This window comes from Neomonachus schauinslandi, chromosome 3 (genome assembly GCF_002201575.2).
Source record: "Neomonachus schauinslandi chromosome 3, ASM220157v2, whole genome shotgun sequence".
Taxonomy (NCBI): Eukaryota; Metazoa; Chordata; class Mammalia; order Carnivora; family Phocidae; genus Neomonachus; species Neomonachus schauinslandi.
This window is the reverse complement of record NC_058405.1, coordinates 174,703,796-174,731,650: the sequence shown is the minus strand read 5'-3', so window position 1 is coordinate 174,731,650 and position 27,855 is coordinate 174,703,796. Positions and strand designations below refer to the sequence as shown.

The 27,855-nt window shown below is 46.6% G+C and overlaps 1 protein-coding gene across 1 annotated transcript in view; it reads left to right on the top strand.

Moving 5' to 3' along the window:
- Positions 1-26,738, top strand: part of NHEJ1 (non-homologous end joining factor 1) — a 78,755-nt gene extending 52,017 nt beyond the window's left edge. The window contains exons 6-8 of the mRNA XM_021703174.2: positions 25,038-25,155; positions 25,713-25,822; positions 26,228-26,738. Of these exons, the coding sequence (XP_021558849.1) occupies positions 25,038-25,155; positions 25,713-25,822; positions 26,228-26,302 (303 nt within the window). The 3' untranslated portion in view covers positions 26,303-26,738. The remainder of the gene's footprint in view (positions 1-25,037; positions 25,156-25,712; positions 25,823-26,227) is intronic.
- Positions 26,739-27,855: the final 1,117 nt, after the last annotated feature.

The following is a 27,855-nucleotide window of genomic DNA, read 5'->3' as shown; positions in this document are numbered from 1 at the left end:
CAGGGTTTTTTGGAAGTATCAAATATATCCTTTAATCCAGCAGGTAGGAATGTGATCTGTAGAATTATTAACGTGTGAACACTTGTACACAAGTATGTTCAAAGCAGTGTTGTTTATAATGGGGAAAATTGGAAACAGTTTAAATGCCCGTTGTGTAAATATGAAAAAAAAATCGTGGTTTATCCATACAATGTAATACAATGAAGCCATTAAAAAAAATGAGGTTGAAACTAATGATGTAATGTATGGTGACTAACATAACGTAATAAAATAAAATTAATTTAAAAAATGAGGTTGACCTACATCTACCTTGAAAAGATAGCCATCATATACTAGTAAGTGAAAAAAAGCAGAATGCATAAGAATATATGCAGTGTGGTCCCATTTGGGGGGAAAAAACACCTCTGTGCATGTATATTTGTATAAGAATAGAAAAAAGTCTGGGGAGACACACACCATATTGTTCACAGTGGTTACCTCTGAGGAATGGGTTGGAGGCTAAGTGAAGGGCGTCTTTTACTTCTACTTCTATACTTCCGTAGTGTTTAAACTGAAGTGTTAAGTGTGTATCTAAGTGTGAAGTTGGAATGTCATTTTGTAATTTTTTTTAAAAGGAAGAAAAAGTAGTAGATGAGTTTACCCAACACCAATTCCTTATCCTGACAGAATTCTTTGCTATTTCTTAATTTGATTGATTTGGCTTCCCTGGCTTACTCGCCCAGGTTCTTTTCTTAACCCTGACTGGTTTGGGAGGGGGGAGTGGATTCTCAGTCCATCTGATTCTCTTCCAGAGTGTAAGCACTAGATCAGGTCCTCTGGATTCTTGGCCATATTCCGTTGCTTCTTTAGAGACCCTCTGCCCCTCTTAGATCACCCTAATTTCGAATCCTCCAGTAAAGAAGGCACTTGCCTAATTGACCCAAAGAATCTCACTTAGGACTTTAGGCCTGTCTGCACGAACCTTACTCAAGCTTCCCCCTTCTTGAAGATTTCCTTAGCTCTTGGGTTTTTAAAAACCCTGTTCTCATCTCTTGATAGATGTGTGTCCATTTGGTTGACTTCCTCATATTAAAGCTGGTGCTGTTCTGTGGGGAAGCCTAGAAAATGATCCTCTTGTTCTAGACCAGGTTTAGCCTGGGGTTGGTAATTACAGTGTGACTGCTAGTGGCATGTGCCATATTCCCAGCAGATTCTTACCTTTTGGCCACCTTCTTGCTAAAATAATAGGAAGCTTCCTTCTTCTCTTGTTTTGAAGATCTGTGTCCACTAAGCCACCACTCCCCTTAGTGGACCTCCCACCGGGTTCCACCTTCCAGTTTGAGGGACACGCCTTGCACTTCCCTCTGTCCTCTTTTCCCAGCCCTCCCCAGTTCCTGAACCTTTCCACTGTGCCTTCTGGAATTAATAGTGTATCATCAGCAAAATTTCCTTTATCTTTAGTCTCTTCTCTGAGCACTCCGTTCTCCTTGCTCACAAACCTGACTTTCGTGGAGGACACTTCTTGATCTGCAGCCCACTCACATGGTGGCTATTTCTTCTTGGAGAGTCCTCTCACCACCGAGTTTGGTGGTGGGCTATGTGTCCTCCGTGCTTCTAATTGCTGCTTTCTGACCATTCTCCTTCCTCTTCCCTAAAAAGCCCGGTTTGGGCTCTCTTGTCAGGTTATATCCTCCGGTAGTCTTTATTGTTGTAGCGCAGTGACTCTGAGTCATTCGCATTTGTTTCTTGAGGACTTTAGCTCCTGACTCACCGCCACTTTCTCCAGTCTTCCCTAATTATCTTGACTTCTGCTCTATCTCATTCACTGATTTCTGTGGTCCTACTCCAGAGCAATGCTTCTCCACAAAGGGAGGTTTTGCCCACAGGGAATATTTGGCAGTGTCTGGAGACATGTTTGGTTGTCATAACTTGAGAGACACTGCTGGCATTTATTGGCAGTGGGTAAGCGTCCGGGGACACTGCTCAACACCCTGTAGTAGGCAGGATGCCCCCCTGCCCCCGCCCACCGTGGCGAAGCGTTGTCCAGCCCAGAGTGACTGCTGTTTAGAGACTCTGGCCTCGAGTCTACTCCTGACCTTGTCATGGCTGCTTATCACAACCGCTCCATCATCTCAATTTTGCACATCTTCCTTTCCAACCACTTCTTCCTCTTACTGTTCCAGTTCTCTTTCTCTACCTCAACTCAACCTTCCTTTAATCCCACAGGGACCTCCAGTCCATGGATCTTACTCTCCTTTTCATTGTCCTGGCTCCTTTGATGGCCTGCTTCCCTTCTTTACTCAGCTCCTGTGGTGTCACTAGAATCACTTCCTTGCATGTGTTCTTGACCCTATTGCCCATCTCTTGTGTATAGTCAAACCCACTTTTTGGCCTCTTCCATACCTGCATATATAGCGAAACATGGTCAGCTCAGAAGAAAACAAAACTATAACAACCATGCTGACTAGTTTCAATTTAAATTCTTGACGTCTGACTCTTGATTTTGGCTCAGGTCATGATCTCAGGGTCGTGAGATCCGGCCCCACATCAGACTCCATGCTGGTCATGGAGCCTGCTTAAGGTTCTCTCTCTCTCCCTCTCCCTCTGCCCCCCGCCCCTTTCTCTGTCTCTCTGTCTCTCTCAAAAAAAGAAAAATAAATAAATAAATAAATTCTTGACCATGAACCTCAAATGTACCCTTAATACTGCCAGGCATTCATATTGTATTTCCCTGACCCATTCACTCTCCCATCATTTCACACCTTCTTCTCTTTCCTCAAGCCACCTTGACCCTCCTTCCTATTTTGCCGGGGAACAAAAGAAGAGTCATCAGAAGTGAACTTTAACAGATTTACAGCAGCGCTTCTACTCACTGCTACCACATATACCCTCATACACTGCCCTTCTACCTGTTTGTATAGAAAAATTCGCCATCTGCCCATCTGAAGGCACTTCTTCCATTTGTACATTAGATTCCATGTCTCCTATCAAGGAAATCACTCCAGTAGTTCTCCTGTCTCTAACTTTTTGCTTTCTATAGGCTCATCATATTAGCACACAAATGTGCTATTATTTTTCCCGTCTCAAAAAACCTCCTCTTGATACCTGACTTTGCCCACCAGTTACTAGCCTGCTTCTTTGCCTGCTTTGATGCAAAACTCTTTACAAGAGTTGTCTATTTTCATTGTGTTCAATCCCTCCCTTCCTGTTCTCTCTTGAAACCATTCCAGTGGGGTTTTGACTCCTTATCACTCTACTGAAGTTGTTCTTGAAAAGGTCAAGGCTGACTTCCTCATTGCAAAATCCAATAGTTAGTTCTTGGTTCTCGTCTTATTTGGTCTACAAGCAGCCTTTCATACAGTTGGCCAGCCAGTCCTTCTTGACATACTTTCTTCATTTGGCTTCCAGAGATGTATACTTTACTGGCCTTATTTTTCTATTTCTATTCTCTATTTCTTCTTCATAATCTCCTTTGATGTTTTTCTTTTTTCTGTACTACATCCAAGGCTCCGTCCTTGGTCCTCATCTGTTCTCTACCTGCCTTCCCTCTGTTGGTGATTACATTTAATCTCATGGCTTTGAATACCATTTTTATGCCTGTATCTCCAGCCCAGATCTTCCCAAACCCTGGACTCGTGTCTCCAGCTGCTTGTTCAACATTGCCAATGGAAAGTCTGATAGCTCAAACTCAACACATTCAAATCGAACTCCTGATTTCCCCCTCTCTCCCCAGCACACCTACACCAAGCATGTTCCTCCTTTAACCTTCCCTTCTCAGTTGATGGCAACTCTGTCCTTCCACTTGTTTGAATTAAAAATTAATCTTTGAGTCATGTTTAATTAACTCTTATCTTTCTCGTATCTAGTCCATTGAGAAATTCTGTTGGTTCTTCTTTCAAAATAGATATAGACTCTTCTATTGCTTCTTCCACCTTGACCTGAGCCACCTTCCATTTTTGCTCAGATGACTGTTAGGCTCCTAACTGGTCTCTGTGCTTCCACCCCAGTTCTCCTACAGTCTGTTCTCAACTTGGAAGCTGGATGGATCCTTTAAGGTTCTAAGTCAGCCACTTTGCTCCAAACCCTGCAAAGGGTTCCCATGTCACTTCAAGTAAAAGCAGTCCTCATAATGGCTGATAAGGTCCTGTATTATCTGAGCCCTGTAACTTCTCCGACCTCTCTTATAATCTCTTACTCCTTGAATTCACTCTAGATACATTGACCATCTTATTATTCTTTCAGTACACTCTGCACACTCCTGCCTTAAGCCTTTGCACAAGCTGTTCCTTCTGTTTCCAACACTTGTCCCTCAGATACCCGTGAGCTAAATCTCTCAGGTCCTTCAAATTTGTGCTCAGATGTCATCTCGTCATAGCCCACCCCTGGCCCCCCTATTTAGAATGGCAATCCACTCCTCCATCCCTACACTCCCAATTCCTTATCCTACTCTTCTTTTTTCCCCCCTGTAGCATCAGCATTCTTTTCTTTAACATACTATTTTATATTAGTGATCTTCCACCACTAAAAATATAAGTGCCGTAGGGCAGGAATTGTTTTATGTTTTGTTCATTTTTGTAGCCAAGAACAGTACCTGGAACACAGTGGGCCCCAGTACATATCTGTTGAATTAATGCCCATCTAGTTTTAGGTGTGATCACAGAGCACGGATGACTGACAGGTTGGATCCAATGAGCAGTAGTTTCATCTCTCCAGCACCTTATATTTACAGAATCTTTCTCGGCTCAACTCTTCTACCTCGTCAGGTGCCCCCTCCCCCCGCTCCCCCCACCCGCCGAGGGGACTAGTCTTGCAAAATTCTACCAACTTTATGCAATAAAGAGTTTAAAGAGGTTAAAAAAAAAATAGCAAGACGTTGGTCCTCTCACTTTTGTCCCGCCCTGAATGATTTAGAAAGAAAGACATCTTAGAGCTCCATGTTTTCTTTCCCAAGTGTCCCTCTCTCAGTTTGATTCCTTGATTTCTGGGCTTTGGGATCCTGTTTTAGGAAGTGTTTCTGGATGAGACAGAATGCTTTGCACCCAGCAGCCCCTGAGTAAGTGAGTCTCCACTTCTCTCCTCCAATCTAAATTTTGATTTACTGAGCCTCTTACTTTTTGTCAGCTTCTCAAAGCTTCTCTTCTTGGGCCCAACCCAGATGTGGTCTAACTGATACATTTATTGCTTTTCCCAGGATTTCTCTGATTTTCTGCCTTCAGTGTTCCTTATGACCTCAGTGAACATATTTCTCACGTCCTGTCTTACTTCTTTGAAGCCTGCCCCTTAGCTCCTTTCACACTTTTCTGATTGCATTTAATTTTTAATTTTTTTATCTTTTTGAAAGATTATTTATTTATTTGGGGGGGTTGCAGAGGGGAAGAAGGAGAGGGAGAGAATTTCTCAAGCAGACTCCCCTCTGTGTAAGGAGCCTGATGCGGGGCTCGATCTCATGACCCTGAGATCACGACCTAAGCAGAAACCACGAGTCAGGTGTTTAATTAACTGCGCCACCAGGCGTTCCTCTGACTGCATTTATAGTGTTGCCCATACCCCTCCTCTCTGAACTAGGTTCCAGGTTATTAAGAGTTTGATTGAGAAGCTAATTCCTGCTATGGATGGTGCTACCCCTATTCGCTCTTGACTCTTACTGCTGTGGTCTGAGGCTCTTCCGAACCATATCAGGCCCAGGCACAGGAAGTGGGCAGAGGCTAAGGGGTCTGCATAAAGTACAGTTTCGATTGTGTGGGGAATGAGGGGGGCAGGGGCCAGCTATAAAGTGACCATTAGGTATAAAGCATTGTACCCACGTGCTAAGAACTGCAGTGAGCTCCTTTAACTCTCAGGGTTCTCGGTGAAAGATGCGCTCCTCAAAACCTGGAGACCTGGCTTCTTGGGCTAGCCTTCTATGTGCTACCCGGTCTCTTTTTATCATGGTTGGCTTTTATTTCCTTGCCCTTCTCTGCTTTATTCTCCCATAGATCTTACAGAAGCCACCTCGGTAGTTAGAGACAATAGAAGTGGAAACGGAGGGTAGTGGACTGGGCCAAGTGTCTCCTTAGCCTTTCTCCCGTGTCCACTACCTGCCTTCGCTTTGTAGGAAGGGGCCGATACAGTCCCTTGTCCCTTGGTCAGTCCTTCCTGTAGAGTCTCCCTCAGGTCCCTTCTGCTCTGGCTAGTGGCCTTTGGGGTGGAGTTGGGGTGGGGGCTGTTACTCCCTGGGGTGGGAATCAGAGGGAATAAAATTCCTCTCCCACCCTCTTCCTCTGTTTTGGTGGGTTGGAGGGCCAAAGCCTTGACAGATAATGTTTTATTATCAGCAGGTGTTCAAGATGCCCTGTAACCAGAGCCTAAGTTTGGTCCTTCCTTCATCCCCTCACCTGGAGATGAACCCTGGAGTAGCTCTTCTGTTCCCTAGGGTCAGCCTGGTGTCAGAGCTGCCTGCCTCGCCTCCTAACTGATCCTGAGGATAGGGGTTTAGCAAACTCAGGGGGAATCTTAAACCCACAAGGTTATGGCTTCCTGCAAGGAAGTAGGGATTGTATCAGTAGGAAGCGCTATATTAGGTAACCAGGGCATCCTGTCCTCCTCAGTGAAACCTAGATCCAAAAGAGCTTGAGATGTACTATACCTAGAAATGATCTTAGAGTACGTGGACTGTAGCCAGGAGAGAGGACAAGGAGTGGGGAGAAGTCCTGGGCTGAAGGACTGAAGTCTCAGGAAGCAGCTTTTAGCCTCAGGCCTGCTCACATCCATTTAGGACAAATTCCTCCTCATCAGACCTGTCTTGACTCCTCTGCAGATTCCCGCTTCTCTCCTTCTCCAGACCCCGTCTCCTGCCACCCACCCTCCGCTCCCCCGTAGTGCGACCACACTCCTGTTCTGAGTCGAGCTCTGACTTGAAGCATATCTTTCAACCTCCCCTTTTGTCTCCCTGTACTCCACCTTCCTCTGGTGCCTTGTTAGGCCGTGCTCAATTTTTCCTAGGCACTGGATTTTAGAGTCCTCACTGGACACTTTGAGGCCATGTCCCTCCATGGCCACCCCAGCCATGGTTTTAGCAGGTGCTCTGTTATGAATGAATATTTTGAGTTAAACTGGGGGCAGGTGACTGGGGCCTAGCACTTCAGCTTTCTAACCTGCAACCTGCGGGCTTCTTATCTTTCTGGAAAGTGACTTTGTATCCAGAATTTTTTTTTTTTTCCTAGAACCTCAGGCTCCTTGGAATCCTTGCCCTTCCTTAAACTCGGAGTCCAGAGGGGCCAGGCACTCGTTCAAAGCTGGAGAGCATGTCGCTCAACGGACTTCTGTTCTTGGAATCTGGTAGTCACTGCAGATGTTGTGTGAAATAGTTTTCATATTTTCACTGGGATGTTTGATTTGATCTGGTTTTCACTGTGTCTTTTAAGATATTTTCACTATAAAATATTTGGGACCCATGAGAGAAAATACATGACGTATCTAAGGTATAAAGGGTAAGAAAACAAACACCGTGTACCCACCAGCCACTGCGTTTTTAAGCAATTAACGGTAATATTCAGTTCCTTTGCCCTCGCGTGTCCTTTCCTGTATACCCTTAGTGGGTTAAGAACGTTGGGAAGAGCAGCTGGAGAAGTCTCGAGGGTCATTCTATTCCCTTCTCCACAGAAGCTGCCCCAGGCCTACATCCGTCTGGTGATGTTGAGGCATTGACCGTGAGTGTTACTTTTGTAACAGGAAAGCTGTTCAGGACACAGTCCCTCCCTGCCCCCCATCAAATGGGATGTCTATTTAAGATGCATTTCCCAAGAGGACCTCTGACAGCTTTGGTTTCTTCTTCTGGCCATTTATATCTCCTTCTTGCCCTTGCCCTCCCCAAACCTAAAGATCCACAATGACTCAGGTAGTACCAGGAATTCTTCATTGAGTTTTCATCCTGCTCCATTTCGTCTGGCTCCTGCCAGCTAAATATCTAGAGATGGACTGCCCAGGTCTACTTTCCCTCTTCCTGGGAGCCACTGGACATGATTAGTGTCTTCTGCAGCAGGCCCACAGAAGCCAGCCGCTACAGGCTTCACAGAATTAAGGTTGTACGTAGTCTCCACTATTAAGGAATTTATAATCCAGTGGAATATTAATATACACAAATATATGTGGCGTATTATAAACTGTCAGTAAGCTTCCTTGTTTAACTGTTATCTCGGCATATGCAACTGATGAATCACTGAACTCTACCTCTGAAACTAATAATACACTATATGCTAATTAATTGAAGTTAAATAAAATAAATATTATCTTGGCAATTAATTGTAAGGAAAAAAATTTCCTCCATTAGCTTAAGTGAAAGGGAAATTTACTGAGGAAGCACAGGGAGATCTCTCGATACCTAATTTTAGGACACTTAACCATGCCTCACAGGGGCTGGAAAGACAGCTTCTTTCTCTGGGATCTCAAGATTGCTCCTTTTTGGCCCTCACGCCGACTTGCTGGCCAGTTGGCTTCTGCTCCTACAAATTATTGACTGGCACCCAGCTTTGGCTTGTCTTGTTGTTCACTCTGACTAGCTCTGTGTGGCCTTTCTAAGTATCCCCTGTTATCCAGTAAAGTCTCTACATCAGTTTTTTACCCTGGGGTCCATTGTTCCCTTGAGCATCCACGCTTAGAATTCAGGGTTTCAGGGCACCTGGGTGGCTCAGTTGGTCAAGTGTCTGCCTTCAGCTCAGGTCATGATCTCAGGGTCCTGGATCAAGCCCCACATGGGGCTCCCTGCTCAGCAGAGTCCGTTTCTTCCTCTCCCTCTGCCCCTCTGCCTGCTTGTGCATGCTCTCTCTCTCTCTCCAATAAATAAAATCCCACATCGGGCTCATGGCTCAGCGGGGAGCCTGGTTCTCCCTCTCCCTCTCCCTCTCCCTCTGCCCCTGCTCATGCTCTCTCTCTCTCAACTAAATAACTAAATCTTAAAAAAAAAAAAAAAAAAGAATTCAGGGTTTCATTAATTGGATGGGGGGAGCGGATTGCAACCTTATCTTCAGTAACCTGTAACTGACATTTGTCCTGTCCTTCTATTATAAATATAAGCAAAACCCACTACTGCATTAGTGGCATCTATGATTTTTGTCACAAATAGAAATCACAGATATTTTTAGATCATTTTATAGTGGCCGCAGATATCATGAAATATAGTTTATGTTCATCGCTGTTTGAAATTATGAGTTATCAGACCCACTATTAGATCTTGTAGTTTAATGTATTAATGAAGAAGCATATATATTCTTATATCACTCATGTAAAAAAATATTGGAATAACAGCATTTTAATTAATTGGTTTTTTTTGTAATCTTCTGTGTTGTATTGTATGTATTTGAAAAGAGTCCTCAGCCTTCACTTGGCTGTGTAGCACTCCATGGCACACAAAAAAGGCTAAGAATCCATGCTGCGTGGCTTTTGTGTCACATACCTGATGGCGAGAATCTGGTTGGTCTAGGGATTGAGTTCTCTTGGGTCAGGTGTCCGCTGTTGGTCTAATTAGCTGAGTCCAGGGGATGTGGTTCAGATTTGACCCCCTCATCTTGCCCTTTTATGGGGCATTGTGGGTGGACAAGACACACTTCTAAAGAAGGGAGCTTAACTAAGCTAGCCACCTTAATTTACTTTGAAGTCATTTGTATCTGATACAGAGAATAGTTTTCTCCCATAGTCATATTGTACCATCTAGCTAGGAAATACGTGCTGGGGGGGCACCTGTCTGGCTCAGTTGGTGGAGGGTGCAACTCTTGATCTCTGGGTTGTGAGTTCAAGCCCATGTCGGGTATAGACATTACTTAAAAATAAAGTCTTTAAAAAAATGTGCTGTTGATCATCAAAGAAACCAGTAGAATGTGGGTAGATCATTATGAATCCAGAAAGAGATCTACTGATGGTTTAAGTGGCATCATGTTAGTATGGCAAGGAGCCACAGTTTGTAATTGGAATAATAGTAAAATTTTAATGCTGAGTGAAAAAAAGAATTCTCCTCCTCCCTCTGCCAGGATCATGGATCCTGGGAGAGCCACTCTTTCCACATGCATTTTCTCCAACTTATAGGTTCCATGTTCAATCTGTCATAGATGGGCTCAGCGTATTCTTCCAGGATATGCAGTCTTTGTGCCAGGGAAACAACACGATACTTACTATCTGCTCAAAGAGGGGCAAGGGAGGTTAATGCTGAGGACATGCATTCTAACCTGGGGCTGAGTTAGGAATTTGAGTGCAGAGATTTCCAGAGAATCTCCTTTTCCTGGGGCAATATCACACAGATTTAGCTGCAAAATCTCATTCCCTACCTGACAGTGTTTCTCCTCGCTAGCTTTTCTGCAGTCACGCCACTAATTCTGATAGATCTGGTAGCAGTGATTTGGGCTGGGGGCTGTAAGTTGGCTGCTTCCTATAGATCTCCCTCCTGTTTTCAACTCAATATCTGAATTAATGGACCTGTCTTTCCCCCGGCCCCACCCTCCAGACCCACCCCATGGTACTGCTTTGGTTTGCCTCCAGCACAGGTTAAGAGCAGAGAGTTTGGGAGTGGGGTTGGGACATCCCTGACAAGGACGAAAAGTCCTGCCTGCTTTTCTGCTGTTCTCTCTCAGGGCAGACTGGGCTTAGACGTGTATCCCAGAACTGAACACATTTCGCTGAACCCACAATCATCCATTTATTTCTTTGGACCTAGAATTATCTGGCTCAGAGAAGGTGCCAAGTGAATAAATATATTTGTTTCTGTGGCTTGAGATGTTTTTCCTTGATCCTGCTTTCGGGAATTATCTCCTACTATTAAGCAAGGATTTATTCCGCGCGTGCATGCGTGTGTGTGTGTGTGTACTCCCTTGTTTATTTAATAAAGAATTTAAAGCAGCTTTTTCAATAATCCTTTGAATCTTATTATCTCCCAGTCCCAGTCCTGGAAAACAGTGTTCCCTTTACCTATTCCCAGAGAACTTGGAGCAGAATATATTTACTGGAGTCTAATTCAGCATCCCCTAGAACCTCAGGCTGGGTTTAGTAGCAAACGGCCTTTGGGATGAAGTCAGGCTCAATGATAGAGAAGCTCCGACTGTGGGAAGCTGCCATCTGAAAATCTCAGGGCATTGAATTTGAAAGGTGCTCAGGGCTCAGAATCTCCAAGTCTACTTATTCCTTCTCTGCAGGACTTAGGGAGACTCTCATCTCCCTACCCCCACCTCCAATCCCACCCCCTCCCCCAGTCAGTACATCCTTTGCCCGGTACCAGTAGTTTTTGCTCTTATGAGCTGATATGGATAGCTTTATAAAAAAAAAAAAAAAAAAAAGAGCCAGAAATGGCTCTGAGTTTGTGCTCTGTGCCCTAACTTAAACTCTACTGGGTTGTGGGGATCTAGGACTGTAAAGGAAGAAGAACTCAGAAGTCCCCAGAGTTCCAGCCTCTTGCTTTTTGGACTCAGTGAGAAATTGGCAATCCAGGGCCCATACCTAACTGGGCTAGCCAAAAGAAGGTCCTCAGCCAGGATTGGGATCAACTTCCATCCCAAAGCTCTGCAGCGAATATAGACTGTAGGCTCTACAAGGCCACGTCTGTGCCCCCAAACTGAGTGCCCAGCACATACCTCAGAGCCTGGCACATAGTAGACACTCAGTGAATATCTGCAGAATGAACCTGAACTCTAGGAATTCACAGCCTGGTCAAGGAGATAGAAAATGAATAAACAAATAAACAGTTGGAAATTATTGTAATTGTTTTGAGGGAAAAGAATAGACTTCTCCAAGGGCAAACACTTTAGATGATACGGTCGGGGCAGGAGAGCTGAAGAAGTGGCATTTAAACTGAGATCTGAAAGATGAGAAGGGGCCAGCTTTGAAGCCAGTGGGGAACAGATATCTAGGAGATGCCTGGGGGGGGGGAAAGATATCTAGGGGATGCGGGGGGGAGGAGGTGGTTGGGGACAGATATCTAGGAGATGCCCTTAAACTGGCCAGCTAGAAGTCATGCCGAGGAGGAAGTCTGCATGCCTATGTATCTAGCGTCTTGGAGGCTATTTATAGAAAAAAGGAGGGTCTACTGTTGATTCATGGTCAGTGTGTTCACCACGGGCCCCCCCCCCCACACCGTTCCTCACATACCGAGCTTTGTTTTATAATACCTTAGACCTAGTGCTATTGACTGTTCCAGAATCAAAGGCTCCAGTGTGTGCTGGCCAGGGAGAACAATTATTTGTTTATGCGTCTGACTCCTCCACCAGACTATGAGCTTCTTGAAGGCAGTGAACCCCATCTTATCCTCAGGACATGGCACGCTATATGGCGGTGTCAACAATTTTGTTGACTGATTGAGTGAATCGTAGCAGTTAATATTTATTGAGCGCTTTCTGTGTGCCGGGGAGCATAGCAAGCACCTCCCATGTACCATCTGATCCTCATGGCAACTCTGTAATGCAGTTAGTATTATCATTGCCAATGTGCCACTGGAGAAACAAGGGCCTAGCAAGAGAAAGTGATGGATTTGGGATTCGAGCAGAAGCATTTTGACTCCAGAGCCCATACCATTCAGCCTAATTAAAGGGCTTCTGGTTGCCTTCAAGGAGCAGAGATTCTTGGGACACTCAAGGGAATGGGATTAACACATCACACACATGATCTCATTTAACACTTCTCCCAACAACCCTCATTGATAGGAGTTATTTTACTTGTTTTAGAGAGAGAAAATTGAGGCTCAAAAAGATTAAGTCACGGGGCGCCTGGGTGGCTCAGTCAGTTGAGTATCTGAGTCTTGGTTTCAGCTCAAATCACAATCTCTTGGTGGTGGGATTGAGCCCCGAGTTGAGCTCTGTGCTCAGCGTAAATCTTCAGATTCTCTCTCCCGCTCACTCTCTCTCTAATAAAAAAGATTTTATTTATTTATTTGAGAGAGAGAGAGTGAGCGAGAGAGAGAGCACTAGCAGGGTGAAGGGCAGAGGGAGAAGCAGACTCCCAGCTGAGCAGGGAGCCTGATGTGGGACTCGATTCTGGGACCCCGGGATCATGACCCGAGCTGAAGGCAGACGCTTAACCGACTGAGCCATCCAGGGGCCCTAAATAAAATCTTTTTTAAAAAATAAATTAAAAAAAAGATTAAGTCACTTAGCTAAGATAATAAAACGAATATGTAAATGGCGGCCTTATTTTCAGAGCCAAGGCTGTGTGACTCTAGATCCCATCCTCTGTCCCCGTTCTGTGCTAAGTCCAGTCACTTGGTCACTGGGCAGGGATCTGCCGCACTGACTGTGTTAACGTCCTTTAAATGTTGTCCGGGCCTGTTGGGAGCCTGAGAGTCTATTTCTCAAAGAGGAAACTGAGTATAGAATGGGAAGCAGATAAGGGGAGAGCAGAGACTTTATCTTTTAAAAAAATCCTTTTAGAAAGTGGAGTTCCAATTCTTCTACCATAACATTTACCAGAAGTGTGCAATTCACTGGTTTTACAACATTCACAAGGTTATGCAGCCATAGCTACTATTTTAATTCCAGAACCTTTTCATCACCCTGAAAAAAAGAATCCCTGTACTGATCTGCAGTCATTCCTTATTTCCTCAAACCCCCCCAGCTCTTGGAACTCACTAATCTACTTTGTCTCTGTGTGGATTGGCCTATTCTGAATATTTTATACAAATGGAATTATACAAGATGTGGTCTTTTGTGTCTGGCTTCTTTCACTTAACATTATGTTTTCAAGACATCCTCTGAAGCAAGTATCTGTCCTTCATTCCTTTTTACGGCAGAATACTATGCCATTATATGGGTCTAGCACATTTTGTTTATCCATCCATCAGCTGACGGACACTTGTGTTATTTCCACTTTGGGGTTATTATGAATAATGCTGCTATGATCATGTGTGCACACGTGTTTGTATGAACATATGTTTTCAGTTCTCTTTGGTGTAAACTTAGCAGTGTAATTGCTAGGTCATATAGTAACTTTACACTTAACTTTTTGAGGAACTGCCAAATTGCTTTTCATGGTGGTTTATCTTTTATTAATAAATGTCTCAACTTGAAGTGTAAGATATATACAGAAAAGTACCCATATCATAAGCGTATAGCTCGAAGAATTATTACAAAGTGCACATGGCCATATAATCAGTACCCAATCAGGAACTAGGAAGTTTCCAGTACTTAGTACATACCACCTCTAAAGGGTAGCCACTATCCTGACTTCTCATGTGATTATTTTGACCTGTTCTGAGCTTCATATAAATGGAATTCTATGGTACATCCTCCTTTGTGCGTGACTTCTTTCCCTCAACAAAATGTTCACGAAGTTTATCCTTGTTATGGTGCCCAGCACTCTGTTAATTTTCATTTCCGGATAATAGTTCATTGTAACATCATAGCACAATTTATTTATCCATTTGCATTGGATATATGCATAGAATTGGAAGGGTTGCTTCATAGTTATACACATGTTTAGATTTAGTAGATACGATACTGCCAAACAGTTTTCCAAAGGGACTGTGTCAGTTTGGCCTCATCCAAGAATCATCCAAGAGTTCTGGTTGCACCACATCCTTGGCAACACTTGCACCATCTGCCCCTTCCCTTTTGGCCATCATAGTAAATATGCAGCAGGGCCCTGTTGTGGTTTTAACTTCCCGAGTGACTAATGAGGTTCTGTACTTCTTCATGTAATTGTAGGTCATTTAGATTTGACCAGGCCTTTTGTCCATTTTCTCTTGGGTGATTTGTCTTTTTCATATTGATTTTTAAGAATTTTTCATATATTCTCCATCTGTTCTGGAAACGAGTCCTTTGTTGGTTATGCGCGTTACGGGCATTTTCTCCCCATTCTGTAGCTTGCTGTTTTGCTCTTAGTGGTGTCTGTTGATGAGCAGAGAGGTTCCTAATTCTAGTGGAGTCCAATTTATCAGGCTTTTCCCCTGTGATTGTGTCCTATTCAGTCTTTACCTACCTAAGGTCATGAAGATCAGGCCCTTATCACGAGTGTGTGTGTGTGTGTGTGTGTGTGTGTACATGGATGTGTATGGGGAGGCGGTGTATCACCCTACAGAGTAAGATTTCGTAGGGTAGACAGGACACTGTGTCACCCTATAGGGAGTAGGGAGCAGGCGGGGGATGGGGAGCAGGGAGCCCGTGAATGACGGCCACCATGGGCTGTGTTCCCAGCTGTCAAGCGTGTAATCTGGAGTGAAAGAGAATCCCTTTAGTGGTAGAGGTCCTACAGAGAATACTAGCAGATCCTCTAAATCACCTCTGTGCCCTGCAGACCCAGCTGACTGTCCTCTCTTCCCTCGAACAGGAAAAAAAAAAAAGAAATTTGCACTCCTGAACATGCTCGTGGCACAGGGCAGGGATCCAGAACTTTCGGAGCCAGGTGCCTGCCCCATAGTTGTGATTTTTGTTGTTATTAAACCTTACGCTTTTTCTTTCTGATCTCTACCACACGGTTTCATCTCCATTTGGGAGGAGGATGGTGAGGTGGCTGAACTCCAGAGAGGTGCTTGACCATCGTTCAGACTGCTTGTCTCCCAAACAGGCTGGCCGGAGCCCCTCCCTGAGCCAGAGCTGACAGGAGCTGCTTGTTCTTGGAGCAGGAGTGAGAGCTGCTGCCACAGTTTCTGAGGGGCTCCGAGGATTCCTCCCCCCCAGGAAACCACTCTGGTCCCCCAGCCCCTTTGCTGCTTGTTAGGCGCTCTCCAGACTAGAAAGCCCCGGTTTGTGCTGGGGCTGGGTGGGGCTTCGGGGACAGTGTAGGCTCGGCCCTGCAAAGGGGAGGGGTGGTTATGGAGCGAGCAAAGGGTCACAGCTTAGGCTGTACCATTTGCTTGTCACCTTGAGAAGTTCCACCTTGTCTAGCAAAACCCCCTTTCAGGGGCAGCCACCACAAAGGGCTCTTATGAGCGCAGCGGCCCCTTCCCCCCACCTCCACTCCCACTCCCTTTACCATTATTTTTCTTTTGGGGCAGAGCTGAGGGGCCTTCCTGCTATGACTTTGAGGGGCTGTACTTATTTTAAAAGGAGATTTTGAGTCTAGAGCCTCCCTGTACCAGAGACTCCTTTTGCTGATTTTCTAGTCCCATTGGAGGACCCTCCAGGGCTTGAGTAGGCTTTCCTTCTCTGGAGGGCCTTACGTCTTTTCCCTCTCTCAGTCTCTTGGGCTCTTTGGGGATTTAAGAAGCAGGTGAGGGCTAGCTTCTAGTGCTAGGCCTCAGAATGGGGACCAGCAGCCTTCTTCTGGGGAAGTGGGAGGCGGGAGCAGAAGGGAGGAATGCCTGTCTCCCTGGGTGACTCTGAGAGGTAGTGTAACATAGCGGATCAAGGGTATGTTCTGGAGTTCGGGCTCCTGGGTCTTCTCCTTCAACGTTCTGCCACTCTCTAGCTGTGGCCTTGGTTCGGTCACTTAACCTCTCTGAGCCTTTGTTTCTCATATATGAATTGAGAATGATCTTAGTGCCTGGCTGATAGGGCTACTGTGGAGATTAATTGAGATAATGCATTAAAATGCTTAGCTTAGTACCTAATACACTGAAAGCATCCCAAAATGTTAATCTTACTGATATTATTCAGGCTGTCTCTTTGAAGATTTTTTTTTTAATTAGAGAGAGCATGAGCAGTGGGGAGAGGGAGAAGCAGGCTCCCCGCCGAGCAGGGAGCCCTATGCGGGCCTCGATCCCAGGACCCTGGAATCATGACCTGAGCCAAAAGCAGACACTTCACCAACTGAGCCACCCAGGTGCCCCCAGGCTGTCCATTTGGACATCTCTTTCATAGTCTCTCTCCCGTCTCTCATCTCTTCTGACTGTACAGCTCAGGGAGCTAAGCTGGGCCTCAAGAGGAACCAGAAAAATCTGAATAATATAAGTAGGACTGGACTTTATCTCAAAATGTTTTGAACTGTGCACATATCTTATCTCCATTGTATTTCCGGCACCATGAGAGAGAGAGAGAGAGGCAGCAAAACTACCCCATTAGAAGGGCAGGCTGCAAAGAGAGTCATTTAGCGGTTTGACTAGACTGCAGACCCACATGCCTGAATGTATGCATGTATGTGTGCCGCTGTTCCCCCGCCTTGTTTTAGCATGGGGAGGGGCAAGGTGGACTGCAATGGATTTGCAGGCTCCCAAACACAAGATTAAGTTCAGGCCTGTCTGTGGTTTCTCCTTCGCAGAGCCCGGCTCGGGAGCTAGGGGCTGCAGGGAGACCAGCGCCAGGTCAGCGGCGGCGGCCAGAATGGTCAGGGTAGGCCTGGCATGACACAGACCCAAACAAAGCTAAGCCAGACCAAACACGGGAGCAACCTCAGCTGTCTGGTCTTCACGTGCCATCTTCAAGGGCAGCGCGCCTTGTGTGCTTAGGGTACCGTGTGCTCTCCCAAATCAGCGAGATTTGCAATCAGCGGGCTGAGAGAATCCGAGGGGTATTCTATGAGGGAGCAGACAGAGGCTGGATCTTGCCTGAAACTCTGAGACAGCTCATCCGAGCCAGCTGCTGTGGAAATCGAAGGGAGGGAGGAGGGAGGGGGAGCTGGTTGTCTCTGAAAAACCTGGACATCACCACCCTGTCTCTTTTCTGTGTCCTGGTAACGTGTTTTTTTTTTTCCCTCTCAGATTGTGAAGAAATGCAGAGATTAATCCCTTCAAAATACATTTGTCTGTTCACTGTGTGGATGACGGATATGCAGCTCGTGTTTTTCTGCTTTCCCAATAGCCTTTGTTGAGTGTGTATTGGTTTGGAAATGGCCTGGTGGAGCCTCTTGCACGAGGCTCATGTGGGGCCAGGAAGGGGCGGTGAGAAAGGGCCCCCAGCTGAAGCGTCCTCGGACAGGTGGGGCTAGGTGGAATACTTCTGCTGGAGTGTTTTGGGGAGCAAGGTTCTTGTGCTCCGTGTGCCTCTGGAGAGGTTAGCTTTGCTCTCCACTATGGCACCCACCCCGCCAGAAAGAGGGTGAGAGGGATGGAAGTGAGACCTGGACCTCGCGGGGAGGTCCTGAACTTTGGGAGAACAAAGAAGATCTTTGAGAAGCAACAGAGCAGTTTTGGGGGAGATAAGGAGACATCATCTATACCAAGCAGACAACAACCTTTGTATTATTGCGTGTGACCCTTCTAGCAATCTCTTGAAAATAGGTATGGATAGCTATCCTCATTTTTCTGGGGAGGAAGATAGCCACTGACTGGCAAAGCGAGGATTTAAAGCTAGAACCTGCTGGTACAGAAGCCACTCAGCCATGGTCCTCACCAGGGTCTGAGGAGGGGGCTCATGTGGAGACGGTGGACAGTGAAGGACCCACAGGTTACCAGCCAGGGTTTCCATGACCGTGGGGCCCTGCTCTGAACTTTGATTAGTCACTGAATTGTTGGAAGAGTGTATGCTTTGAGTGGGTAAGGGTTAATAACTGGGTCGGACCTGGTTTCTTTGCATGCACTACAGCATTAAGTCTTTTCTTGAGCCTCCTTGGCACTGGACCAGGGCCAGGTAAGAAAAGTGTCAGTGTGCCTCGCAGAGGAAAGGGATGGACATTTCTTGGGTACTTACTCTACTCTCTCGTTTAATCCTTTCATGAACCCTGACATAGAGATTATTAGTCTCAGCACCCCCTCCCCTGTCCATCTATCCATCCCTCCATCTCTCTCTCTCTCTCAGACCTTGACTGAGTATAATAACTTGCCCAAAATGTTCCCACTAGCAAATAGACCTAAGGTACAAATCCAAGTCTTTGGGCTCTCAAGCCAGAACTTAAAGCTTATTTCTACTTCTCTTTTTTCTTCTAAGAATTTTTTTTCTAATCCCTGGATAATCTTGCTGCTTCCTCTTTGAGTGAGAAGCCACTTCTGGCTTTCTCTTTTTAAACTGTGATACTTCCCCTGGGCATTAGATTCATCTTTCCTTCTCCTCTCACCCTTTTGCTACTAAAGCTGGGTCTGTGTTGTGGCCGTAGGGGTCATTTCAGGTTTTCTTTGGTCTAGGGATTTATTTTAGGTTTCTGGGTCATCCCCCTGTGACATCTACCTTCAGCCCTGGAGTGGAGTGATCTTGACTCCTCTCAAATACTACACCCACTCCATCAGCAAATCCTGCTGGCCATACCTTCAGATACACCCAGAATCTGGTCACTTCGCACCACCTCCCCTGCTGCCCCCCAGGCCCAGGCTCCCACCACCTTCCACCTGATCATCCTAGCAGCATTCTAGAAGATCTGCCCACTTCTCCTGTCCTTCAACACTCAAAGTGATGCTTTTACAATGTAAATCAGATCATTTCACTCCTCAATAAGCTCTAATGGCCCCCATCTTACAGAACAGAAGCTAACATACTACATTAACTCATGATTTCAAATAAACAGACAATTTGCACCAACCTGCCATGCTCGTCCTCTGATACAGGGTGACCATCTAATTGATCGTGCAAACTGGGACCTAATAAGAGAGAAAGGGACGTCTTTTAATAAACAGCAACAAGCGTGAGCCAGGGCTAGACCCAGGCAAACTGGGAATTTTGGTCTCTTGACCCAGCTAGCCACATGGATCATTCTCTCACTTCTGTTTGGGTCTTTTAAAAACATTACTGTCTCAGCGAGGCCTTCTTTGGCCTCTGTTCAGAATTGTAACACATCCCCACCCCTCTCCCATAATGCCTGCACTGATTTATTTTTCTCCGTGGTGCTGTCACCATCTGATAGAGTGTATGTTTTAATCAGCTATGTGTTTATTGTTGATCTTCCTCTCTAGATTGTAGACTTCAAGAGGGTAGGGGATTTTTTTTTTTTTTAAAGATTTTATTTATTTGACAGTGAGAGATACAGCGAGAGAGGGAACACAAGCAGGGGGAGTGGGAGAGGGAGAAGCAGGCTTCCTGCTGAGCAGGGAGCCCGATGCGGGGCTCGATCCCAGGACCCTGGGATCATGACCTGAGCCGAAGGCAGACGCTTAACGACTGAGCCACCCAGGCGCCCCGGATTTTTTTTTTTTTAATCTCTTGTTCAATCTGTTATATCCCCAGCATCTCAATCATCCTGAACACCATAGAGGGTCAGTAAATATTTGTTGGGTGAATGGATGGAGGGTGGAGAGGAGCACTGGGGAGGAGTTCTGTTTGTTAGAGTCTTTCCCTTTAGAATCTTCGTCCTAAACCATTTTTCTTGTTCTTCTCTATTTATTTTGGTAACCCTTTGGTAACGTGAGACTTTAGAAGAATTTTCCAGTGTGTCCTTAACCCTACGTGGAGCTAATGATGAAAATGTCCATGATTTCCTAAAGGGAGGCTTGAGCTCTCCAGGGCGGGGAGTTGGTGAGTGCTACCCACAGAGTTTACCAGGTTGCAGGAGGGAGGAGAGGAACTCCTACGCTCTGGAAGCTGTGTGTTGGGGGCCCTGCCCGGCTGGGTGTGCTACCAAAACAGCTGGGGGCCGCCCCAAAGACCTGCTCAAGGCTGATGCTGGGGAGTTCCGGTTTGCATGGTTCCTATCTCTCTTTTGTCCCCTACACTGTCTCCTGGGCCATGGGCTCATATTGAGTAGGGCGAGCAGTACGTCAGGGTCCAGCCTTTCCTTACTCAGAATTCTAAAGGTTTCTCCTCTGAAACAGCCTCAGGGAAAGGAGGGATGGAATTGGGGGGGGGGGGGGGGGAGTAGGGCTGGACATCTGACCTCTTCTTTTTTTTTTTTTTTAAAGATTATTTATTTGAGAGAGAGTGAGAGAGCGAGAGAGTGAGAGAGCACACAAGCAGGGGCAGAAGCAGAGGGAGAAGTAGTTTCCCAGATGAGCAGGGAGCCCGATGCAGGATGCATTCCCAGGACCCTGGGATCATGACCTGGGCTGAAGGCAGCCGCTTAACCAACTGAGCCACCCATGCGCTCCATCAACCTCTTATTTCTAATGGAAAGCAACAATTGGGATCTCTCCAGCAGATCCTGCTGGGGTCAGTGAGCAGGAGGGAGCCTTGGAATTTCTGGACCACTGGGAGTGAGTTTGAGACCTCATGGTGGTGATGGAGGTTACAGACACATCTCCACTAAAGAGGGGGAGTTTGGGCACTAGGAACAGAAATGGGCTGCAGTAGGAAAAGAAGGGGAAATAAAATGCCCTATAGGATTTCTTTTTTTTTTTTTTTAAGATTTATTTATTTGTCAGAGAGAGAGAGAGGGAGAGAGCACAAGCAGGGAGAGTGGCAGGCAGAGAGAGAGGGAGAAGCAGGCTCCCCGCTGAGGGACTCGATCCCAGGACCCTGGGATCATGACCTGAGCCGAAGGCAGACGCTTAACCCACAGCCACCCAGGCGTCCCTGCCCTATAGGATTTCTGTAGCTTTGGTTTTCCTAAAGCTCCTGATACGGCCAGATGGCAGGGGCCAAAGTCCCAGTGAACTGGAGATAGGAGAGAAATGTAGCTCTGTTTTGCCTACGGAAGAGTCACAGTCTAGCAGTTCAGTTAGTGAAGAGGTACGAAATGGAGCAGAAAGCCTATGAAGGCAAACCCAGAGGATGCTTCTGACCCCTCACCCTTGATTCAATAGTCATTCAGAGCCAAGCAAGCCTTGGCAAGCACGGGTGTAGTAGAGAAAGCCACTTTGTGAAACCAAAGGAAACTTCCAGGGGCATATCCTTAGTTTAGAACACCAAGCCCTTAGCAATCTGGCGGGTATGAACTTAGTCTTCTGGTCTTATTTCCCATGAGATACATCAACATATCCTGTCTTTTCACACTTTTGTGATTCAAATACTTCCCCACATTCGCAAGGCTGGCCTATGTCACCCCCATCCCCTCACCACCCCCAATCCTGCCCCAGGCTTTTTGCTGGATGGTCAGAATTCCTTCCTTTCTTCTTCTCCAGTTCTTATTACCCTTTGTTTCTAACTCTGTGATAGCGTAACACTTGGAAAAAACCTGAAATCTGCCTGCTCCTCCCACCTGAATATCAACTCCTTGAGGCAGGGACTCTGACTTATTTATCTTTGGCTGACTCAGCCCCGTTCTGAGGAGGGAAGGGTGCATCTCCTTCCCTCGCCCCAGTCCTCTAGTACCTAACACATGGTAGAATCTCAGTAGCTTTTTGCTGCGTAGAATTGATTCTGGGTTAATCAGATGAACGCATTCCACAGTAGACCGACCTGTCTCTTCTTCCCCTCCCCGCTCTGGGCAGTGAACCGCTTTGTGGCTGGTACACCTTGCTCCTGGTTCCTTCTTACTTATGGCAGGGGGCACTGCTGTTTGCTTTTCTTAGTCCTGACCCCGCTGTTCTCCCTTTGATCTCGGTGGCCTGCCCCAGCTCGCCCCTGCCATTGTCCTGCACAGGGAGCTAATGTTTCTCCTTCCCAAGCCCGGGCCTCTCCACCTCCTTTTCCTTGCATATTGTGAGGATAATGCGCATGGAATCAGTGATGATGGAATGGCTGGACCAGGATTGAGGGATGGCCTCAGCCCCTGAGGGTTCCAGGTGGGGCCAGCTTTTCAGGTTGAACCTCCAGATTCTCTGCTCACTTCTCTCTTGTCACCTGAGGGAGTTTGTTCTTGAGCTGGATGGGAATTGAGGCAAGTGATCTGTGATGGGAGGCACAGATGGTTGTGATCCTGGGAAAGGCTGTATGGCCCTTGGGACTAAAATTCTGCTATTTAGAGAAGTAAATAGGGTGGTCATTATATGCGTCGGCCCTGAGGTCAGCCTGTCTGGATTCTAATCCTGCTCTGTTTACTAGTTGGAACCACCTCAGTAAAATGGGGTCATACTAGTGCCAACCATGTTCATTCATTCACGGGTGGTTACAGAGCCCTACTTCAGTCCAAGTGCCAGGGAGACAGGAGGGAATAAGACAAAATGCATCAATACATTTAAATTCTTAGAACCGTGTCTAGCATATAGGAAATATGCAGCAAATGTACCAATATTCTTTCTTTTGTTTTTTAAAAATTTTATTTATTTACTAGAGAGAGAGGGAGAGAGAGGGGGAGAAGCAGACTCTCTGATGAGCGGGGAGTCAGGACATGGGGCTCGATCCCAGGATCCTGAGATCCTGACCTGAACCAAAGGCAGACGCTTAACCGACTGAGCCGCCCAGGCAGCCTCCGATATTCTCTTTGTGGTACTTTTCTGAGAGTACTCAGGTGGGATAACTTTTGGCAACAACAGCAGGACCAGATCTCTTGGAGATAGGGAAGGATGGAGGAAGGTCCAAGATACTGGTTCTGTATTTGGACTTAGGCTCAGGACAGCACTGGCTTTATGGCCTTTCATTTTTGCCCCTTCACTGTGAGACTCAGTACAGGAGTTGGCTAAAGATTGCCCTAAAAAACGTAAGAGTCTGTCTGGTTCCATAGAAGGGGCAGGCGGGGCCGGAGGGCGCAGGGAGCTGGGACCACTGAGACTCTGCCCCACCCGTTTGTAGAGACAGCGCAAGGCCTAGCAAGCCCTGTGTGCCGGAGCCTGAAAGAGGCCACGTTTTGTGAGCAATCTGAAGGGCGGCCCCGGAGACAGGAGAGGTGAGGAAGGAGAACAGCTGTTGGCCTCTCTGCTGTCAGGGCTGTCTGGCTGGAGAGCAGAGGACATGTTTTCGGAGCACGTGGCTTGGGGAAGCTGAAATTAAGGAGAGTGAGGGGAGGTCAAGGTGTATGGCCTGAGAGTTTGCCTCCCCTTTTCAGTTTGCTCCTCAGGGCCCTTTCACTCCTGCGGTGATTGCTGGCCAGAAGCCAAGTTCTGACTTTATTGGTGGTCTCCCGGGAAAGTGCAAGCCTGATAGAGAGCTTACGGAGGTAGGGTTGCAGTACGAATGGATGCTGCATTTCCTGGGGATCAACACGTGTTTCAGATCCCACCATCCTCAGGGAGAGAGAGTCCTGACTGTGGTTCAGCGTTCTCTCTTCCATCCTTCTCTGGAAGGAGCAGAACCTCTCCTGCGTTCTCTCTTCCATCCTTCTCCCGCGGCGGGTTTTCAGAAATGAATGCCTTTTAGAGCACAGAGCAAGTGCCCTTGACGCGAGCTGTGGGTCCATCCAGGATTCTTGGGTGGGTGCCCTGTGAGCTGGTGGCATGGCTTTCCTCAGAGACCTGCTAGCTTGCCTGGGAACCATGACGATTTGCCTGCACAGGTGAAGGAACTCTGGGTCCTTTCCAAGATTGTGAAGTGCAGCCAGGTTCGGGACCCCGGGATATCATACGCCTTCATCTCATTTTTACTGCACTTGCTTCCGCCGTCAGCCGTTAAGCCAAGTGCCTGAAACTTGAACTAGGCAGAGCATTTTCCTGTGGATATAAATCCACAGTTCATTCACAGCGAAGGAAACAGGTACATAGAGTGTGAGGATAGCTGTATTTCTCAACTTTCTCCCCATCATCACCTTGCTCAGGAGCCTTTCTAAGACACTTTTTCCTAATCACTCCCCCTCAGGAAATTTTAATACCACAGATAGAGCAAAATTCTGTTTGTGTACTGTATGTAGATGTTTCATACTTTAAAAGAATAAGATTTTTTTCACCCCTCAAGAACCAGTTTTCTCCGCTCTTGGGGGAATGGTTGCCCCCATTTGTGGGTTCATGGATTGCAGTAAAGCAATGTAAAATGGCAGGGAAGCCTCCAAAGCTTTGCACACTTTAGTTCCCCCATCTCCTCCGACTGAACACCATAGCTCCATAATTTAGCCTTGTCTCTCAGTCTGTCATTCCCATTTTGCCTGCATTTCATCCTTTTTCTCTCTCTAGTGTGGAACTTTAGGAGTGAATGTAAGTAAAACAGTGATCTGTACAGCTCAGGGACAATTTAGGAAAGATGATTTCCTAAAACAGCCCTCTCAGAGGTCATCCCTTTGGAAGAAAGAGCCTAGAGACTCTTCGGTGAATACCCCAGGGGTATTCATGGGAAAACATAATAGGTATTGGGGGAATTAAAGATAGACATTTGGAGTTGCCTATTAGAGAAGACCTCACGAGAGGTCTTTATACTGTTCCCAACAAGGCATGGATAGGGACGTCCTATGTTGAATCGAACTTCTCTATATAAATTCTTTTGGGGTTGATCCCGCTTCTGCCAGTGGGGTATCAAACTCCTTTTCTCTGGTGATCGAGTATAACCAATGACTGCATCTCCGCTCCCCTATAGAAACTACCAGAGGCATGCAGCGTAGGTGATGGAAGGCCCTTTGTCATGAATTTACAGAATCTGTATATGGCAGTCACCAGACAAGAGATCCAAGGGAGACCGAACCATCAGGGCACTGGTGAGTAGCTCCAAAGATACTTGGTCTCCCTGGGGTTAGAGTTACGGTGTCGGGTTGTGCCGGCCAATATGGTAGCTCTCGCCTCTTGTGACTATTTAAATTAAATACAAATGAAACAAAATGAAAAATACCTCTCCTCATTTGCTGTAGCCACACTTGAACTGCTCGGTAGCCACACATGGCCGGCGGCTACCAAGTCGGACAGTGCAGATGCGGAACATTTCCGTCATTGCAGAAACTCCCACTGGAACTGGTCTAGGTGCTTAGAAGAATTAGTGAGAGGACCAGAAGAAAGACTCATCTCTCTACCTGTCTGTTGAGGAGTAGTTGGCTGTTTTGAGTCAAAGAAACTCCTCTCCTACCTAGTGAAAGTGGGGAATCTTCAGAGTAGAAACAGGGCTTTCCGAGAGTCAGCTGGAAGTTGGATTTATAGCTACTTCTGTCTGTTTATATATTAGTACTAAACCCTGGCCTTGATCAGAATGCTTGCTAAATGCTAATGCCTCCCTGGTAAGAAGGCATTTATCACTGTCTTCCCTTGATCTTTCTGATTTCAGGAGATCCTCAGCCCTCAAGCAGTGCCTCTCCACAAGGGACCGAAAACCAAGTTCTGAACCAGCCGGAAGAACCAGCACCATCCCTCCCAGTGCCCGAGAAAGAGCCCCCAGTGAGTCACACACCTGCAGCCCCTGAACCAGAGGTCCTTGGAGTTGTCACTTAGTGGAGGTGCTGCCTTAATATTGGAGGATATTTGTGACCAGGCCACCGGATGACGGATTTCCAGATAGGGGAGTCATGGTCTTTTGCATCTTCCCTGTACTAAGTGAAGGACCTTGACTCCTTTTCTTCCTTATCCCACTTCCAGTGATGGTCTGTGAGGTTGTTCCTTAGGGGAGAAGGGATGTACGCATGGCATGAAGTCTTGTGTCACATTCACTGCCTGGCAGAGACTTCAAAACACCTGTGTCAGCCCCTCATCCCCACCAGGGCCATGGGAGCAAGGAAGTTCCTCTCCTGACCTAAGTGGATCTGTTCAAACACCTCTATTAACTCGGGTTCCTTTTCATTCTAGGGTACTTCAGGCCCTATGCACAGACCTCAGCTGTCAAAGGTCAAGAAGAAGAAGCTGAGGGGGCTCTTCAGTTAACCTGTCTCTGTCCCGACTGCGGAGAATGGGCTTGGAGAATAGTTTCCTCGTGTCGCCTTGAGAGGAGCTCCTGTAGCAACAGCATCTCCAGCACGGGGTTACATAGTCAGAGGCCCCACAGCAAGGCTGACGTAACAGAAATTCCCGCGGACAGGCGTGGGTACTGTTAACCCAGGGAATCTGGGCTCCCACCCGCTGGGCGTTGGCCTTCCCTAGCCGAGTGGAAGCCAGCTTCTGAGAATCCCATACCTTCCTCTCTTTTGTCGGAGGTTCCCCAGACCCAGGATCCTACCATGGACTTTAGGTGCAGAGGACAAGTCAGCAAAAAAGGCACAACGTGCTCAGGAAGCCTTGTCCACCTTTCTCAAGAGTCCCTAGCTCCTCAGAGACCCACTTCTCTCTTAAGCCCGGAATAAAAAGCACTCACACTCCCCTGCTTTCGAGATTGCTTATTCTGTGGAACATATAACCAACCTCTTTCACTTTACTGGGCCCCACCCATTGTTGTCTCTAGATGAAGTTTAGGCCCTCGATCTGCTCCTTCAGATTCTTCTCATGCTTCTCTTGTTGTGGCCTGCGCTAAGCCTCCATTTGGGAACATTGGTCTAGAGAACTCTCTCCGTGGCGGGCACAACACAGCACAGATCACTGCTGCTGTCCTCTGCCCAACGTCATGTAGGGTGTTTTTTTGTTTTTTGTTTTTTTGTCTGTTTCCAAGGCATAGACAACAGACTAAACCACAATCTGGGATTGAAATTATAAAGAGCTCCGAGCACAAGGGCTGAGGTAGTTTCCCATTGGAGTGGGAGAGAAAGGGATTTTATTCTCCCATCCTTCATGCTACTTCAAATAACATGGCAACTAGAAGAACTTGAAAAGGCAGGCCAGCAGGGAGCAGGAACGGCCACAGATTTCTCTGAGACAACAGAATTGGCCTTAGCAGGAAAAAAGACAAAGTTTGTATGAGATAGGCGGCATCTTCGTTAGAAAGTCAACTCTTCAGGCAGATCAGGCAAGATTTAGCAGACCAGGATTGGCAAAGTCCCTTGGCCTTTCTTGCTAGGTTGTCCTCGACAGGTAAGACCATCTGAAACATTACTTTGGAGAGACAGGAAGGAAAGTTGAACTCAGATGTTCCCTGGGAGCTGTCAGGTGGAGGAAGGAGTCGGGGCAGAACCCATGGAGGCCTCTCCTGGTTTATTTACTTACGATGGTCAAATGCCTCCTCATCCCCATGCCTTCTCTGTCTGGGACAGGTGTTTCTGTCCTTAGGTCATGGGGAAGAGGACAACCCAAGCGATAATAAAATAATAATGATTATAAGAAGAACAGCACTAATAATAAGCAGCTAACAGTTACTGAGCAGTTAATATACACCAGGTGCTCTGATAAGTGCCTGACATTGAATCCTCTCAGCATCAGAGGAAGAAGATACTGTTCACCCGCTTGGAAATAGAGTCTTGAAGTGATTAAGTGACTTATCAAAGGTCACACAGCTAATAAGTAACAGCCAGCATTTAAACCCAGACTTCTGAGTTCTTAACTGCATTGGT